Below are 19,245 nucleotides of genomic sequence, written 5' to 3' on the forward strand. Positions count from 1 at the left end.
CTGCTTCCCAGCACTCCCAAGATGCCGCTGATCCCGTTGCACTTGGTAACTCCAAGAAGAACAGCTATTCTTGAGGATATTGACTCTACAGCATCAAAGGCAGCTAGGTTACCTCTGACCGAGACGTCTCATTAAAAAGCCTTGCAGGAGTGAGTGGGAGAGGAATGGAGGCTGTGGGATCAGCCACTCAGGTGAGCAGTTTGAGGGTGTAGGGCGGGAGCAGCAGGGACAAGGAGCCAGGAACCAGGGCCAGGAGCAGGATGCCTTCCTCCTGAAGACAGGACCTAATCATGCCTGTCTAGAGAGAAGGAGCAGCAGGAAAAGGGGAGAGACGGCGGGGCAGGTGTGAGCAGCTATGACCAATGGGAAGGTCGGAGCTCAGCAAAGACCTGTGACTGCTGAAATAGGGACAACAGAACGATTTCTTCATCTTCTATCAGCGACTGCCTGTTGACTGGAACATGACTAGGGCAAATTTCATACCCAACAGAGCATACCATAATAACAAAGTGTTAGCATTTAATATTATTGACTGTGGGACACTCCCTGGGCTAAGTATTTTATTAAAGAAACTTATTCGTCCTCAAAACTCCCAAGGTAGATAACCATTCCTACCCTTCTTTCGCAAATGAAGCAAGTGAGGCACAGAATGGCTAAATAATCTTCCCAAGGTCACATGGCTGTAAGTGGTGGAACTGGTTACAATACATCCGGGCTCTGGAGTCAGAGCTGTGAGTCACCACAGGATGCTATGATCATTGATCACTGACTACACATAAATATCCTTGCCAAATAAGTGTAGCTACATATATTCCTCGTATGTTTGGTGGTCTTGCAGTCAAATAACTCATTTTTCAAGTTCTTACCTGCAAAAATCAGATGGGAAGACATAAAGGACCTCGTCTTTAGTGATCAATGGGTGAAAAGAATCTCCGTCCGTCCCGTTGATCATATTGCACGTGTCTGCAGTCCACCAGTCAAGAGACCTGTCATTGGAAGCACAGCAAAGAGTCACACTGGATCGCAGGCTTCTTTTAATGGTCTGGACTTTTCAAGACTTGACTAGGACCTGGCTACCCACAGACTCCTATTCACACATGGACACAAGGGTATTTGGTCAGAGATTAGATCAAGAGAGGGAAAAGCAGGCTCCACCTCCCTAAATCCATTCTTCCCTCTTCCCTTCCTCTAAAACAGAGTATCTTTTGTAGAGGTTTAGGAAGACCCATTTACTTAAAGCTATGACCCAATGCGGTGTTCACAACAGCCTTGTTCACAGCAGCCTGTGGACAGGTAAGCTCTGGACAGATATGTTAACTTAGATAACATTCACGACAGAGCGTCAACTGTCTCCCCTACCAACAGCTAATGGAGGATTTCTCTAGGGTCACAGAAAAGCGTAATGCTGAATTGACTCTGTACTCGCTAAGAGCACATTTGAGATGGAGGGTTTTTAAAAATTAATTCCTTGAATAATGGTCCAAAATGCAAAATACAGGAAAGGATGGGTCATAAATAGTAATTCTTCCAACATCTGGTCAAGGAGGCATCAGTCTAAGTTCATGAATTGAGGGCCAAGTAAAAACAGAGTAGTGGCTGATAAAACACAAAAAGGGAACATTTAAAAGCTCTACTTGCTATTCAAACACTAACAAACATCTCCCTAGATAATGAAAGGTGAAAAATGCCAAGTGGTGAATAGGGCTAAAACTGCCAGCCCACTGGGCCAGGAGAAAGATCTCTGAGTCCAGCTCCTAAGGTTAATAAGAATTAAAAGTGGTCCATCAAGGGCTTGAAATCAGGGTCTGGGGGCAGGGGTTTTTCTGCTCAGCAGGAGAGGCCAAAGAAAGCAAAGCTGAGTTGCTGGGAGACAGGATGCCGCAGACACAGCCTCACAAACAGAATGTGAATCAAGCTGCCTGTTGATTCTTTGGCGGGAGCCCATAATGTGTACTGGCTAATGGAGGCACCTGCAAAAGTGCTACCTAGGAAGAGGTGAGAGGATGGATAGATGGATAGATGGATGGATGGATGGATGGATAGGTAACAGACAGACTTCCCAACTAAAATAATTCTGCCAATCATCATTTGTTTGTTTGTTTTCTTTTTCAGCTGCGCCCGCAGCATGTGAAGTTCCTGGGCCAGGGATTGAATCCAAGCCACAGCTGCACCCTATGCCACAGCTATGTCATCACCAGACCCTCAACTCTTTGCACCAGGCCCAGGATCAAACTGGTGCCACTGGAGAGATAAAGCTGGATCGTTAACCCACCGCACCACAGCGAGAACTCCCAACATTGCAACATGCTAAGAGACAGGCAACAAAACCAACAGTAAGATGAATTCATCTTAGAAGAAATTAAAATAATTGAACAATCCAGCTAATACTTTACATAAATGTGTTTAGCATCCTCAATGAGACAAGCGAAAGCAAAACATCCTTAGAAAAGAATGGTATGTTATTAAAAATAAAAAGGAAAGAATGAAGTAAGAGTAGAAAGACTGAAAGAATGAAAAATAGAAATCTCGGGGCATAAAAATAGTTTCTGAAAGAAAACCTCAACATAGGGATAAACTCTATTGGCACGTAGTTGGCACAGAGAAATGGCTAAATGAAAGATCGTTCTAAGGAATTTATGCAAATATAAACTCAGAAAGGTTAAAAATTAAAGGATCAAGCTATACAGAATATATCAAGGGGCTCCAATGAACAATTAATAGGAGTTTGGGGAAGGGTAGTGAGAACAGAGTGAATAACAGAGAAGCAATAATTTAAGAGGCAATTGCTGAAAGTTTTCCAAACCTTAAGAAAGATATGAGGCCTTAGATTAAAAGTATGCCCCAAGGGCCAAATGCAGTAAATAAAATAAATTCAAACCTGGATATGTTGTAGTAAAACTGCAAAAGGTCAAGGAAAAAGATATCAAAAGCCAATGGAGGGAGTTCCCGTTGTGGCTCAATGGAAATGAATCTAACTGGCATCCATGAGGATGCAGGTTCAATCCCTTGCCTCGCTCTGTGGGTTAAGGATCTGGCATTGCTGGGCTGTGATGTAGACCACCAGCCACAGCTCTGATTCAACCCCTAGCCTGAGAACCTCCATATGCTGCAGGTGTGGACCTAAAAAGACAAAAAAAAAAAAAAAAAAAAAAAGCCAATGGAGTAATAGCTTCTTAATTTCTAAATGTCAACCTAGAACTCTACACCCAATGAAAATCATTGAAAATTAAGAGTGAAATAAAGATCTTTTAAATATGCAATGTCTAAGAAAGTATAACACCCACAGATCCTTACGGAAAGAACTACTAAGGAGGCAGGAGGCAGATGGGTCCCTGGGCTGGGAAGAGCTGGGACTCCTTAGGCCAAGGAAACTGGGCCTTGTTTCTCTTTGACACCTCAAGGAAAGAGGTGAAGGAGCCAAGCTCAGCCGGAGTGGAGAGATAAGATTGTTAGAAGAAGGAGAAGGCAGAGGCTGGAGCAATGAGATTGCCAGGGAAGTCTGCTGACCAACACAGTGGTCTCAAGCCCTGAGCAGGCGAGACTTCCCCGCTGCAGGGGAGTGCTTGATTTTTTATAGACAGGGGCGTTTGGCTGAGCCTTGTAGTCTGTGGCCTTGGGGCTTATCTTTGTCTTTGGGAACTTATCCGTTACATGGGCCTGCTTGATAAGAGGGAGTCTGTGTCCTTTTAGGCCTTGTTTCATGTTCCATCTAGAAAGATGACCATTCAATCACTCCTGGGGTCAAGGAGAGCTCCCCAATTACACATGTGCAGTAAGACTCTCGGGGTCAGAAAGGGAGGGGGCGCCAGGCCATATAAGTCCTGATACCTCCTGGCACCCTTTGCCCTGGAATCCATCTTTGTCAAAAGATGCGCACGCATGTTGGGGAGGGTCCTGTGTCCAGTCAGGTGTGAGAATTAAAACAGGACAATTGGCTAAAGGTAAACAAAGACCCAGAAGAACTGTCCTATATAAGTGATTTAAATCAGCTCTGGCTTGCTCCTCACTGAGGGGGACTCTGACTCCGACACCCACACTCCTCTTTAGGGCGTGCATTACAGCTTTGCTTCTGACTTAAATAAACAGGATTCCTCTGTGTGCTCTCCCACATGGTGTACTGTGACTCTTTTTTTTTTTTTTTTTTTTGGTCTTTTTTTGCTATTTCTTGGGCCGCTCCCGCAGCATATGGAGGTTCCCAGGCTAGGGGCTGAATCTGGAGCTGCAGCCACCGGCCTACACCAGAGCCACAGCAACGCAAGATCCAAGCCGCGTCTGCAACCTACACCACAGCTCACGGCAACGCCGGATTGTTAACCCACTGAGCAAGGGCAGGGACGGAACCCGCAACCTCATGGTTCCTAGTCGGATTCGTTAACCACTGCGCCACGACGGGAACTCCAGTACTGTGACTCATAACAAGAAACTTCCTCCTGTTTCTATAGCCTTTGCCTCCTTGAAACATTCTTGCTTTGAACAGGGGGCAAGAATCAGGGCAATTCTACTCTCAGCCTTGAGCTAATCTAGTGGTTAGGGCTCCTGGGTCTCATCCAGGCTGCCCAGGTTCAATTCCTGAGCAGACAATTAAGATCTCACTCCAAGCTGTCACTCACTGCTGTCTCTCTGAGATCACTAATAGAGGGTTTCTCAACCTACTAACATTTCGAGCCTGATAACTCTGTGGGCGGTCTGTCCTTTACACTGCAGGGTGTTCAGAGGCATCCCAGGTCTCCACCCAGGAGATGCCAGTGGCTAGCTCCAGTTATGACAACCAAAAATGTATCTGGACATCACCACTATCCTCTGGGGGCAAAACTGCCTCTTGTTGAGAACCGCTGTATTAATGATCTTCAGCAAGAAGAAACTAACCCCAGGGGGAAGATATGAGAAGGAAAAAAACCTAATAAAATATGTTGGGGAGTTCCCGTTGTGATTCAGCAGGTTAAGAATTCGACTAGTATCCATAAGGATGAGGGTTTGATTCCTGGCCCCACTCAGTGGGCTACAATCTGACATTGCCATGAGCTCGGTGTAGGCTGAAAATGTGGCTCGGATCTGGCATTGCTGTGGCCAGCTGCTGCAGCTCTGATTTGACCCCTAGCCTAGGAACTTCCATATGCCGCAGGTGCAATCCTAATAAGAAAAAAAACCTTAGTACATTTAATTATTTACTATAAAATAATGAACTTTTACTTATATTTGGCTTCATAAGAAGGTGAAACAAGTTGTAGACAAGAATAACACAAAAGCGGGGTGTGTGTGTATGTTTGTGTGTCTATGTGTGTTCAGAAATAGGCCAAGTTTGGAGCTCCCATCACGGCTCAGTGATAAGGAACCCAACTAGTATCCATGGGGGGTGTGATCCCTAGGTTTGTTCAGTGGGTTAAAGATCTGGTGTTGCTGTGAGCTGTGGTGTAGGTCACAGATACGACTCGGATCCAGCACCCCTCTGGCTGTGGCGTAGGCTGGCAACTGCAGCTCCAGTTGGACCCCTAGCCTAGGAATGTCCATATGCCACAGGTGCAGCCCTAAAAAGCAAAAAAAAAAAAGAAAGAAAGAAAGAGAAGAAACAGGCAAAGTTAATGGAAAAAGAGAAAATACACAGCTTTAGTTTTGTTAGGAAAATATATATTGTTAATCTAAGGACAGAATAGACATAAATGAGCTAAGGGTGAAAAAGAATGTCAAAGATGAGTCTACTTATATCAAATAATATATCATTATGTTATAAATGTATCAGTATTACAATATGCATATAAAAGGATTAACCCCCTTAAAAGACTAGGAAGTAACAGATTGGGTTTAAACCAAAATCCAGCCATATCCTGTGTACAAGTAAATATCCCTCCTAAGCCAGTGCCCAGTCATCTGATTCCCCTCCAAAGGCAACATTGTTGCCAGTGTTATGCTTTCAGGGTTCTTCTTTTCTAGGCAGAGTGTGTGTGTGTGTTTGTGTGTGTGTGTGTACACAAATGTATATGTATGAGTGTTTTTAAAAATCTAAATAAACTTTTAATTTAAAAGCAGTTGTAGCTTTACGGAAAAGTAGTGAAGCTAATATTCCACACCAGTTTTTTTCGGCCTGTATTTCTGGGAAGCTTCAAGTTAACTGAATGTTCATGAACAGGATTTCTCTTACCATAATCCCTGAAGAATTAGCCCTCTTTTCTCTCAAAGAAGTCTCAAAGACGTCTAATTTCTATGACTTACAAAAAAATCTTTTTGCTTTATGTGTGGCTTTATTGCAAGCAGCTTCAGTTCCTTCTTGGAGGTAGTTTGTTCGTAAATTATACATACTAAAATATTTTGAAATGCTGTCATACGAACTGAAAGGTTTTTCAATTTAAAAGAAAAACGCACAAAGCACAATCACTAAATTAAATTAAGAGAGCTTCTTTCCTTCCCTCAAAACAAGCAGGAGTTCCCATTGTGGTTCAGCGGTTAATGAAACGGACTAGCATCCATGAGGATGCAGGTTCAATCCCTGGCCTTGATCAGTGGGTTAAGGATCCGGTGTTGCCATGAACTGTGGTGTAGGTCACAGATGCGGCTTGGAACTTGCGTTGCTGTGGCTGTGGCACAGACCAGCAGCTACAGCTCCGATTCAACTCCTGGCCTGGGAACCTCCATATGCAGTGGGTGTGGCCCTAAAAAAAAAAAAAAAAAAGCAGTGATTTGAAATGTATCTGTGCTGCAGCTATGCATCATTCAGAGACTAAGACCGAGAGTGAAAACTTCCCTGGCTTTGTGATTCTTGCCTTGTCACAAGACACTTACAAATGATGAATATTTAATTTGTGAAGTACCCTACCCCCAATTTTGAATTAGAAAATAATAATTGTACACAGTCATACTATATTATTTATATTGTAGGCTATTTTACATAATTATAGATTTTAAAATGTATAGATAGGTATTTTTTCATCCAAAAAATGATACTGCTAAATTTTTTTTAAAATAAAGCAGAAGTGGACATTCGGTTTAAATGAAAATTGAAAAAAATTAATTACACCAATAAATCATTACACTTACGTTTTTCCATTCCATTCCACAATTTTGGAAAAGTTAAGGTAATTGTCTTCTCCAGTTAGAAAGACGTAGTCTCCATCGTTAGTGCCATTTTTCTGAAAATGAGTGAATATGGTCAACTAAAGTAACTGTGATGGTTCATTTTATGTGTCAGCTTGGCTAGGCTATGGTACCCAGTCCTTTTGTCAAACAATACTCTAGAGGCTGCTATATTTTCTAGAGTTCCCTTAAGTAAATGAGATCACTGTTGAAAATATGGGTGGGCTCGTCCAACCAGCTGAAGGCTTTAAAAGCAAACAGGTTTCCTAGAGAAAAAGGGATTCTCTTTAAGACAGCAATGTAGAAATCCTACTTGAGTTTCCAGCCTGCCAGATCATCTGTCCTATGGATTTCAGACCGGCCACTGAAATTCTGGATTTCAGTTATTGCCAGCCCCCACAAAAGCATAGGCCAATTCCTTAATATAAATCTCTCAGTAGATACAGATACACAGATCTCCATCAACTCCGTTTTCCTAGAGAACCCTAACTGATACAGGAAGCAGCACATTTAATCTTTATGAAACTGTCCTAGTTGGGCCCTAATTGCTACATGAGACTGAACCAGAACTAGGGAATAGAGTGACTATTTTGCTAAATCCCATACTAACCACATTATTACTTTATGGTTTTAAAAAGTATGAGCCCAATTAAATAACACACAAAGGATTTAAAGAAATCCTTTCTTTCCCCAAAGAAAATATCCAAATAGCCAATAAGCAATAAGTACGTGAAAAGATGCTCAGCCTTATTAGTCATTAGGAAAATGCAAATCAAAATCACAATGAGATACAACTTTCCAACCATGAGGATAGCAATTAAAAGAAAAGGAAAAAAACAGATGTTGGTGAAGATGTGGAGAAACTAGAGCCTTCCCATATCGCTGGTGGGAAGTGAGATGTTGCAACTGCTGTGGGAAAGAGTTTGGCTGGTTTGTCAAAAAGTTAAACCTAATGTTGCCATATGACTCCAACCTGCCACTCCCATGTATCTACCCAAGAGAATTCCACTCCAAGGTACAGATCTAATGTTCATACAAAAACTCCTATATAAATGTTCATAGCAGCATCATTCATAATAGCCAAAAAGTAGAAATAATCCAAGTATTCATCAGCTGAAGAATGGATAGAGAATTGTGTGGTATATCCATTCAGTGAATATTATTACACAGCCATAAAAAGGAAGGAAATGCTGATACATGTCACGCATGGATAAACCTTCTAAAAATACTACATAAAAGAAACTAGACATGAAAGATCATATAGTGTATGAATTCATATAAATTCCATTCCATTATACAGCTGTCCAGAATGGGCCAGTCCATAGAGACAGAAAATAGATTTGTGGTTACCAGAAGCTGGTAGGAGAGGCGAATGGACGTATCTGCTAACGGGTTGTGGTTTGGGGGAAGAAAATGTTCTGGAATTAGACAGTGGTGGTGGTTGCACAGCCTTGTAAAGATACTAAAAAAACCACTGAAATGTACGCTTTTAAATAGTGAGCTTTACATTCAACATAATTTTATGTTTATTTTAACTGAATTATATCTCAATTAAAAAAAGCATAACTCCAGGGCCAGGACCCAATTACATATCAAGAGCTGCGCTAGAAGAAAGTGGCATTGATACAATCACACTTGCAATGAAAGGTTTCTTCAGGTATATATTCTTTACAAGTGACACTTCTTTTTTTTTTTTTTTTTTTTTTTTGTCTTTTTGCTATTTCTTGGGCCGCTTCCGCGGCATATGGAGATTCCCAGGCTAGGGGTCTAATCGGAGCTGTAGCCACCGGCCTACGCCAGAGCCACAGCAACGCGGGATCCGAGCCGCGTCTGCAACCTACATCACAGCTCATGGCAACGCCGGATCGTTAACCCACTGAGCAAGGGCAGGGACCGAACCCGCAACCTCATGGTTCCTAGTCGGATTCGTTAACCACTGCGCCACGACGGGAACTCCACAAGTGACACTTCTTAGGAGCAGACACTCTATACGTTCTCAAAAGTTCTTCATCTGGGGATGGGCTTTGACTTCTGGCAGAACGAAAAGGTTTCTTGGAAGTATTTAAATGCTTAACCATTTAGCTTAGGCCACATCCAAGTTAAGTGGAGGACTTCAAGAAATATATATGTATATTTTTAGAAGTATTTTGGTCTGTTTTCTACACAAAATTTGTCTATAGAACTAAGATATATATAATATATACATACATACTATATAATATACACAATTTTTGTACATATATACAAATACACAATTTCTTTACTGATATGTATATTTCCTGTGTTATCAGAAGTTCTTCATAGGTAAAATTTACTGACTCTATAATATTATGTGGTAATATTATAACCTAACCATTTTCCTATTACTGAATATCTAGTTTTGAATTTTTTGCCACTAACAATGATGTATGAATATCTTCATGATTCAAAATCTTTTCTGTATTTCATTTTCTAAAAGGATCACTAAAAGTGAAATTACCAGACAAAAGAACATGAACATTTTTAAAGCTTTTGATTCATGGTATCAAGTTGCTCAAGGCCACCCAGTGGAAACAGCAAGATAAATCAGTTTACATTTCCCAAATGCCTTTCGCTAGATTTGGCTTATTGGGTCAACAAAAAAAGGGTTTCTTATCTCTTTTTGCATTTCTGTATTTACTGAGGTTGAACTCTTTTTTTCAATCATTTGCCTTAAAAGGCATTCAGGCTCTCTGAATTCTCTTTTCAATTTTTTTTGCCTACTTGGGTTCTTTTATCACTTAACTTCATCTCACCAACTATGTCAACATACCAACACGGTCCACATACATAATAGTCACGTTGTGTCCACACAGGAAATTTTATGTGACTTTAAGATACAAGAAAGGACTTTTTTAAGGGCAACAATGTGAACAAACACAACAATTTAGAAGCAAATTCAAATACCTCACATTAAAAAAAAAAAAAAAAGCTGAACCATCAGTTTTAAAAATGCATGTCTGTGCCTTTCTGAAGACCTATGCTTAACCCACATGTGGGTTAAGCGAACTGGTTCAGCATTTAAATATTTCAGAGCAACTCAAAGAGTTCTTCCCAGCTGCTTTCAGCCCAAGAGTCAGACACTGGATGTGAATGCTTCCCTGTCACTCTCTAGAACCTTTGTTATGTGAGGACAAGCAGGAATGATGGGTTTTGTGGCATGACGGTAGGGATTTGGGTTAACACAAGGAACTATTACTGCAGGAGGTGGAGAGATGTTCTGAGAACAGGCTGACAGCATCCACACCACTAGCCTGATACAAGCCTAATCCATCCAGGAGGATTGGCTGGACCGGCTGACCCTCAAAGATACTCCCCAGCCACTCTCATTTTATCCTTCCAGGAATCCACACTCACTGGGAGATGCTTGAACTCTCTTATGCCAAGGAAAACAGAGGTGCTCTGAAATCAACGGGTACAGATGAGCGGACTGGCTTTCCAAAGGCAAATAAGAGCACCTGACATTCAGCCAGGTCACCTTTTCTCGGGAGCCCAGTGCCAATACTCTGTCTGTATTACCTTCCCCCAGTCACTCTCACACCCTGTCCCACCCCATTTGCTGTTTGGCTATTTCATCATTAAAGTCTTTGAAGGAAAAGTGTTCAAGTGCTTTAAGGCTTTCTGTTTGCAACACAGCATGTGATGGAACAGGTGGACCGGGCACACAGGTCCAGGGGATCACAGGGGAATGTGGCCGAATGCCACTAAGATTAAGGAAGGGTCTGAGGCCGGGTGGGGCAGGTGCAGACAAGGCCGTGTCAGGGAAGGAGACAACCCCACAGCCTGGCCCGGTCTTGAATGAATGATGGCTCAAGTGTGGACTTCCGTGCTGCTGCCTATAGAATTAGTTTTTGGCCAGAGCAGGTGAAAAAACCAAAGAGGAGACACCTTTGCCTCTTTTTCCAACAACACTATAGAGAGTTTATTTAGCTTCAAAATGAAAACATACCCCAGCCATTCATATTAATTTTTTTTTTTTTTTGAGCCAGTCATGGAAGGGAAAAAGAACCAGTGTTCCTGAAATGTGTGTTGCAATTTACAGTTTGCAGAGCACTTTTGCGGACTCTCATTGGGCCATTCAAAGCAACCTTTGGAGTGTGGATACCTTTAACCTTTTTTTTTGTTTTTTTTTTTTTTGTCTTTTTGTCTTTTCTAGGGCCACCTCCCTCGGCATATGGAGGTTCCCGGGCTAGGGGTCGAATCAGAACTGTAGCCACCAGCCTACGCCAGAGCCGCAGCAACGCCAGAGCCACAGCAATGCCAGATCCGAGCCTCGTCTACGACCTACACCACAGCTCACCGCAACGCTGGATCCTTAACCCACTGAGCAAGGCCAGGGATCGAACCCGCAACCTCATGGTTCCTAGTCAGATTTGTTAACCACTGCGCCACGATGGGAACTCTGGATACCTTTAATCTTAAGTTACCAGTGATGAAAGTGAGGTTCAGAGAAGTCTTATAGTTATTAAATGAAAAAGTCAGGACACACATGCAGCCCCCTGGGTCTAAGTCTCATGCTCTGTTTCCCAGGGGTGGGAAATCCACTCCAGGTCCGAATCTAACTGAGCCCTGGTAGGGCTTTTCACTAACGGGGGCTCAGAGAGCTGCAGTGTGCTTGCAAGGAGAGGCAATGGCCAGGGGCAGAGAAAGAAAAAAAATAAAATACACCCCTGCCACAGAAAAGCAAAATGCCAATTTCTCCAATAGGTCCATATGGATGAGTTACATGTTAAACATCTATCTAAAGATACATATTATAAGCCCGATGAGGTCAACGTAAAGACAAAGCAGGCTCAATGACAAAAATTTTCTGAGAAATGCTGAGGTATTAGAAACAGGATCTACTTAGCAGATGGATCTTAGCCGCTGGGACCAAAGGGAGCTTAAGGAAACCTTTGTATCCTCTACAGGAAGCTCCTCTGAAATGATTTCTAGAAGAGAGTCTAGTCACAGCTTAATAAGACATCAGTGCTTGGAGTTCCTGTCGTGGTGCAGTGGTTAACGAATCCGACTAGGAACCATGAGGTTGTGGGTTTGATCCATGGTCTTGCTCAGTGGGTTGAGGATCCAGTGTTGCCATGAGCTGTGGTGCAGGCTGTGGATGCGGCTCGGATCCCACGTTGCTGTGGTTCTGGTGTAGACGACGGCTATAGCTCCGATTCGACCCCTAGCCTGAGAACCTCCATATGCCACAGGAAGCGGCCCTAGAAAAGGCAAAAAGACAAAAAAAAAAAAAAAAAAAGACATCAATGTTTCTTCTGGTGGAAGCTGGACCCCTATTAGATGGGACCTTTAGGGAACATCAGGCAGCCTGCTCACCCAGAGTGAAGGATTTAGGGTTGGTGGGACCCTACTCGCAGGACACACTCATCTTGCAAAGATGTTTAAAAGTTAGTTCCCACTCTGAACAGTTTCTAAGTTTTGTATACCCTTGACAGTACAGGAGCAGTAGGAGCACCATTCACAAGAGAAGGTGAAATGCTAGGAGACTGAATGATGAAGGTGAGATTCTTGAGTAGTTAGAGCCAGAGAATAACAACAAATCTAAAGATGAGGAAATTTATCCCAATTCTGTATCCTGCCTCTACTCTATAACCTGTTCTTCCCAAGTTTGTCATTGACTCATCTCCCAACTATCCATTTTATGCAAGGGTTTTATTTTCGAGGGGGAGGGGTTTTTATTACTTTTTTAAAAAATAAGAGTTGTAATGATTATTTCAGCTTCCCTCTTGGTCTTGTTTTTGTTTGTTTTTTGTTTTGCCACACCTGCAGCGTACGGAAATTCCCAGGCCGGAGATCAAATCTGCCCCACAGCAGCGATCAGAGCCACAGTGGTGAAAACCCGGGCGCCTTAACTCACTAGGCCATCAGACAACTTCCGATTCTTTATTACTTTTAATTTTAATTCATTTGAAGCTCAGGCAGCAATAAAATATGCTTTGAATAAGTACTCGAATGTCAATATTTTTGGTTTCAAACCAAAGTGAATCTGCAAGGAATGATACAAAAGTCCACTTATAGGCAGAAGAAATCATAGACCAGGACGCACAGAGTTTCAAACTATCCAGCCTCTTTCATAAATAAGATGTCTGAAAATCTAATAAATAGCTCCCACCCCTAATGGACTGTCACGTCGCTATTTAGTTCCTTGTTTACTTTTGCCAGGCTGATCTATTTTTTTAAAATTTTTATTATAGTTGATTTGTAACATTCTGTCAATTTCTGCTGTACAGCAAAATGACCCAGTTATACATAGATATACATTCTTTTTCTCATATTATCTTCTGTCATGTTCTATACAAGTGATTAGATAATAGTTCTCTGTGCTACACAGCAGGACTTCGTTGCTTATCCATTCTAGGCTGATTTATGGGTTTAGTTCCCAGGTAATCAAAATAAGACTTGGCATGGATCCCTGAAATTGATGATACTTTGAAAGATGGCAGCTGATTCACGGCACAGCCACTCTATTTCTTTTTTTTTTTTTTTTTTTTGTCTTTTTGTCTTTTTGCCATTTCTTGGGCCGCTCCCGCGGCATATGGAGTTTCCCAGGCTAGGGGTCTAATCGGAGCTGTAGCTGCCAGTCTATGCCAGAGCCACAGCAACATGGGATCCAAGCCGCGTCTGCAACCTACACCACAGCTCACGGCAACGCCGGATCGTTAACCCACTGAGCAAGGCCAGGGATCGAACCCGCAACCCCATGGTTCCTAGTCAGATTCGTTAACCACTGCGCCACGACGGGAACTCCTCTATCTATTTCTCACAGCAACACTCATGCAGAGTCAGCACTGGCAGCATGTTGAAATCGTGGGAAAAGTTTTTTGCCCCTACTAAAAAGCACCGTCTTATTTTTCATGCGCTCTGTAAGACATCTAGAATTCTGAGCAATTTTGGTCTCCTCCTGGGAGAAAGCCAAAGTGAAGATAACATCTGGCTCAGACTGCCCTCCCCCTCGGCTGAACAAAGAATCCCTGAAAAGAAAAATCAACAGATCAACTTACCCCATAGAACAGGCCAAAATAGGGAGAGATGTCGGGTTCCAAAATGTTGATGAGGGACAAGATTTCATCTTTGTAGCCCCAAAGCAATTCATCCACTGTGTGAGTCACAAAGAGCTTCTGACGATAGGCCCTCAACAGGGCTTCGATGATCTCGCGGAGCAGGGGCAGGTGGGTCCATTCCATGGCGGTCTGAGGAGCACAAGCAAGTTCAGACAGCAGCATCCCCACCCCACACTCCCACGGCCCCTTCAGCAAACGGGGCTGCAAAGGTAAATGTAAATGTTGAGATCAAAACAGCTGAAAAATAAGCCAGTGTGCTCCCCTCTGGCTGAGTGTGAAGAATAAGACTCTTCAGTTATTGTCCTTTCTCAGTATTACACTTTTTCAGTGTGAATTTGGCATCCTTCCTGGCAACTCTTGAGTTTTTCTGACACAGCAGAAGGGGGTAAAAAACGCTCCCAAATACATTGGTAACTTTAGCCACAAGGTGGCGCCACGTTCCTCCTGATCAGGGCTATAGGTTTGGTCCCCATAAACTGCCCCACTAGGCAACTGGGCAGACCTAGGATCTAACACGTTCCACACTCTCCATCATGAGTGTCCAGCTGACTATGCAGTGGTCACATAGGAGCTACAATAGAAGCCTTAGAAGGGGTTGGTGTAAATGAAGAAAATTTTCCTGGGTCTCAGGTATTTGTTTTTTCATTTTTTTTTTCCATGTATTTTTTATTAGATTATTATTAGGTTATTGCCATTAAAAACAGAGCCCAGGAGTTCCCGTCGTGGCTCAGTGGTTAACGAATTCAACTAGGAACCATGAGGTTGTGGGTTCGATCCCTGGCCTTGCTCCATGGGTTAAGGATACGGTATTGCGGTGAGCTGTGGTATACGTCGCAGACTCGGCTCAGATCCTGCATTGCTGTGGCTCTGGCGTAGGCCGATGACTACAGCTCTGATTAGACCCCTAGCCTGGGAACCTCCATATGCTGCTGGAGTGGCCCTAGAAAAGGCAAAAAAACAAAAAACAAAAAACAAAACAGAGCCCAGTGTAATCATGCTAGGCTATAATCAACCGCCCAGTCTCTGCTATTTGAAAACAAGAGAAAAAGTCAACACGTATTTTAATAGTTAAAAAAATCCAAGGTAGAAAACTAAATTAAGTAGTGGTAAGCAAATTCTTCTTCTTTTTGGCCATGCCCACAGCATGTGGAAGTTCCCGGGCCAGGGATTGAACCCATGCCACAGCAGCAGCCTGAGCCACTGCAGTGATGAAACCATATCCTTAACCCACTGCACCACAGGGGAATTCCAAGAAGTGATAGCCAAATTCTATTGGTAGAGTTTCTGAACCCAAACAAGGGGCAAATAAATATTTTTAAAATTATCAGCTACCCTCCAAAATCCTATAGTAACATTTATTTGCACTTGTGCTGATCCTGAAGACACAGGAAGAAACTGAGTGTGGGGGAGAATCCTAAAATTTGCATTTTGTTACCCAGTTGAAAAGATTACATTTGAAAGACTTCCTAAAGAAGGTCTAAGATAACTTTATTTCACTTTATTTTTTTTGTCTTTTGTCCTTTTAGGGCTGCATATGTCTTTTGTCCTTTTAGGGTGTCATATGGAGGTTCCCAGGCTAGGGGTCTAATCAGAGCTACAGCTGCTGGCCTACGCACAGCAAAGCGGGATCCAAGCCGCGTCTGCGACCTACACCACAGCTCATGGCAACGCCGGATCCTTAACCCACTGAGCGATGCCAGGGACCGAACCCGTGGATCGAACCCGCAACCTCATGGTCCCCAGTCGGATTCATTTCCACTATGCCACAATGGGGACTCTGCTCTAAGATAATTTTAAAGAAGGGAAGGGGAAAAATATACTTATTTAAAATACATATACACACACTTATTTAAAATATATATACACACACACGTGACTTAATTGCTGCCAAAGATAAAACCATGATGGCCTTAATTTAGTTTTTTCCTTTCTTCTAAAATCCACAATAACGAGACTCAAAATACCTACTTACCAACGCAGGGATATTTAATGTTCTAAGTAAGTCGGTTTTAGGGTCTCCAACAGACTTGTCTCGTTCAAAAACATAGGCCTTGTTGCTGACGGCAGATATCGTCGTCCCATTATCTCCAAATTGAATGTCTGCTTTGTTTCTGAGTTCCCTAAAAGAAAGAAAAGAGTTTTGATTGAAAACAGGCAACCCTTTACTAAATAATACTTTTCCTTTCTTTCAGCATCACAGTTACTCTCCGTATAACACTCCCAATATAACCCTTCTACAGGGAGAAGGCAGATACTGACCCTTTAAGCCCTGGAGATTAAAGCTATAATGGGGGAAGGTAATGGTGCCTTGGATAGAGTTATTTTCATGCTCTCTCCCCATAATGTGATAAATGCAGTGGTCAAGGATCTCCCTGACCAGGGAATCAAGGCCACTGAGTTCTTTCCTGGCTTATGGTTTGGTCCTGAAACAGTTTCAAATTTTTCAGTTCAGAGCTTCAGTTTAAATTTCAATGTGTTTACCAATGTCTTGAATTCAGTTGAAAATTCAAGTAACAAAACAAATGCCTGAGGCTTCGCCAAGTAGAGGCGCTCGCTCTGGGTTTTGATCGAGAGTTCAGCCTGGTTCAGGTCTGATCAGCAAAGTCTGTAGGAAGCGCCTGGGGCCAGATCTGGGATTAGGGTGCGGGTGGTGAGACACCTGCCTTAGGATGCGAAATATAAGAGATGCCCAAATGCCCAGTCATCAAAATAAACACTATTTTAAAAATCGAAAAGTAATAATTCTAAAAATCAACATTAATGCAAAAAATCATGTAGAACAAAATATCGAAACTTTACAGAAAAACAGGACTGATATTTTGTTCATTGAATGCCTCATGCCAGTTCTGAGCCTGCCTGGTTCATAGTAGATGGTCACTCAATTCCAGGGTCCATTCCCTCGGCTCCTCTGCTGCTTCCCTGTTCTTTCTGTTCCATCTAAGGCTGGACTGTCTCACCTGTGTGTCTACTGAGCCCTTGAACTCTTGCTAACTGGAATTGAGATGTGCCGTAAGGATAAAACATACACCAGATTTCAAAAATGGTACCAAAAAAAAAAAAAAAAAAAAAAAGAATGCAGAACATCTCCTTAACTTTTTTATGTTGATTACATGTTGAAATGATACTCTTTTATTTTGTCTTAATTAAAGTATAGTTGTTGTACAATATAAGTTATAGGTATACATTTGATTTATAATTTATTTCTTTTTTGGCTGCCCCACAGCGTATGGAAGTTCCCAGGCCAGGGACTGAATCCAAGCCACAGCTTTGACCTACATTACAGGTGTGGCAACACTGCATCCTTAGCCCACTGTACTAGGCCAGGGGTCAAACTGAGCCTCCACAAAGATAACACTGGATCTTTAACCTGTTGTACCACAGGAGGAACTCCTGTAATTTTTAAAGACTATACTCCATTTAATAGTTATACAATTTTGGCTCTATTCCCTGTGTTGTATAGTATATATCCTTGTAGCTTATTTTATCCCTGATAGTTTGTACCTCTTACTCTCCCACCCCCAGACTGCCCCTTCCCCCTCCCCACTGGTAACCACTAGTTTATTCTCTGTAACTGTGCCTGCTTCTTTTTTGTTATATTCCTTATTTTCTTTCATTTTTTAGGTATGTGATATCATACAGTATTTGTCTTTCTCTGATTTATTTCACTTAGCATTATGCTTTCTGAGTCCACCCATGTTGCCGCAAATAACAAAACTTCCTTCTTTTTTTATGGCTGAGTCATATTCCGTTGTATATATATGTACCACAGTTTCTTTATCCATCCAGAAACAATACTATTTTAGACGGAATGAGTAAAATAAAGATATACAGTTGTTTAATTTTTTAGGGCTGCACCTGCAACACATGGAAGTTCTTAGGCTAGGGGTTGAATTGGAGCTGCAGCTGCTGGCCTACACCACAGCCACAGCGACACCAGATACAAGCCACATCTGTGACCTACACTGAAGCTTGCAGCGACACTAGATCCTTAACCCACTGAGCAAGGCCAGGGATCGACCCAGGATCCTCATGGTTACTAGCTGGGTTCTTAACTCCAAAGATGTATTACTAAACCTAATTGCAACTGGAGTTCTCCTGTGGTGTGGCAGGTTAGGGATCTGGCATTGTCACTGCAGAAGCCTGGGTTCGCTGCCGTGGTGCAGGTTTGATCCCTGGGCTGAAAACTTCCACATGCCATGGGCGTGGCCAAAAAACCAAACAAACAATTACACCTATTTTCTTTTTATTTGTTTTGATGTGGCTGCTAGAAAAATCTAAAATGACATATGTGATTCACAACATATTTCCATTAGACAGAACTATTTTGGTTTATAATTCCAACACAAGTACAAAGGCAACGGGGCTACCCACCACCGCCTCCGGGGGCCTTTTCCCACTACCGTCACATGTGGGGTTTCTCAACCCTGAACACCTGTGGAGACAGCTGTCTATGCCACGTCTCTGGCACTCAGAGACTACTTAGTGACATCCTGTAGATGGTGAAGACATTATCTTAAAGCCTCAGATAGTTTGCAAGCAAGCTTAAGAAACTTGTAGGCCTCTTAAATTTTTTCTAGATTTTAAAACAAAAATAGGAGTTCCCATTGTGGTGCAGCAGAAACGAATTCGACTAGGAACCATGAGGTTGCAGGTTTGATCCCTGGCCTTGCTCAATGGGTTGGGGATCCGGGGTTGCTGTGAGCTGTGATGCAGGTCGAAGACGCGGCTCGGATCCCACATGGTTGTGGCTGTGGTGTAGGCCGGCAGCTATAGCTCCTATTCAACCCCTAGCCTGGGACCCTCCATATGCCTTAGGTGTGGCTCTAAAAAGACAGACAGACAGACAGACAGACAGACAGACAGGAAGGAAGGAAGGAAGGAAGGAAGGAAGGAAGGAAGGAAGGAAGGAAGAAAGAAAGAAAATTAGACAAGCCAACAATAATCGAATGTATACCTACAGATGCATAAAAGCAGACAAGTCTCTGTTCCTCTCTAGTGCTGAGCACGAGGCTATGTACAGTAATATAAATATTGGACCCTTGCCCAGCTCTTCCAAAGGTTTAAGCACACTATGCCATTTGATCTCATTTCATCCTTA

The 19,245-nt window shown here is 42.6% G+C and overlaps 1 protein-coding gene across 2 annotated transcripts in view; it reads right to left on the reverse strand.

Moving 5' to 3' along the window:
* Nucleotides 1-19,245, reverse strand: part of SCARB2 (scavenger receptor class B member 2) — a 72,067-nt gene that overhangs the window by 22,462 nt on the left and 30,360 nt on the right. For both annotated transcript variants that reach the window (NM_001244155.1, XM_005666776.2), the window contains 4 exon segments: nt 867-986; nt 7,030-7,121; nt 14,088-14,276; nt 16,120-16,267. In NM_001244155.1, coding sequence (NP_001231084.1) covers nt 867-986; nt 7,030-7,121; nt 14,088-14,276; nt 16,120-16,267 — 549 coding nt within the window.

This window comes from Sus scrofa, chromosome 8, assembly GCF_000003025.6.
Source record: "Sus scrofa isolate TJ Tabasco breed Duroc chromosome 8, Sscrofa11.1, whole genome shotgun sequence".
Taxonomy (NCBI): domain Eukaryota; kingdom Metazoa; phylum Chordata; class Mammalia; order Artiodactyla; family Suidae; genus Sus; species Sus scrofa.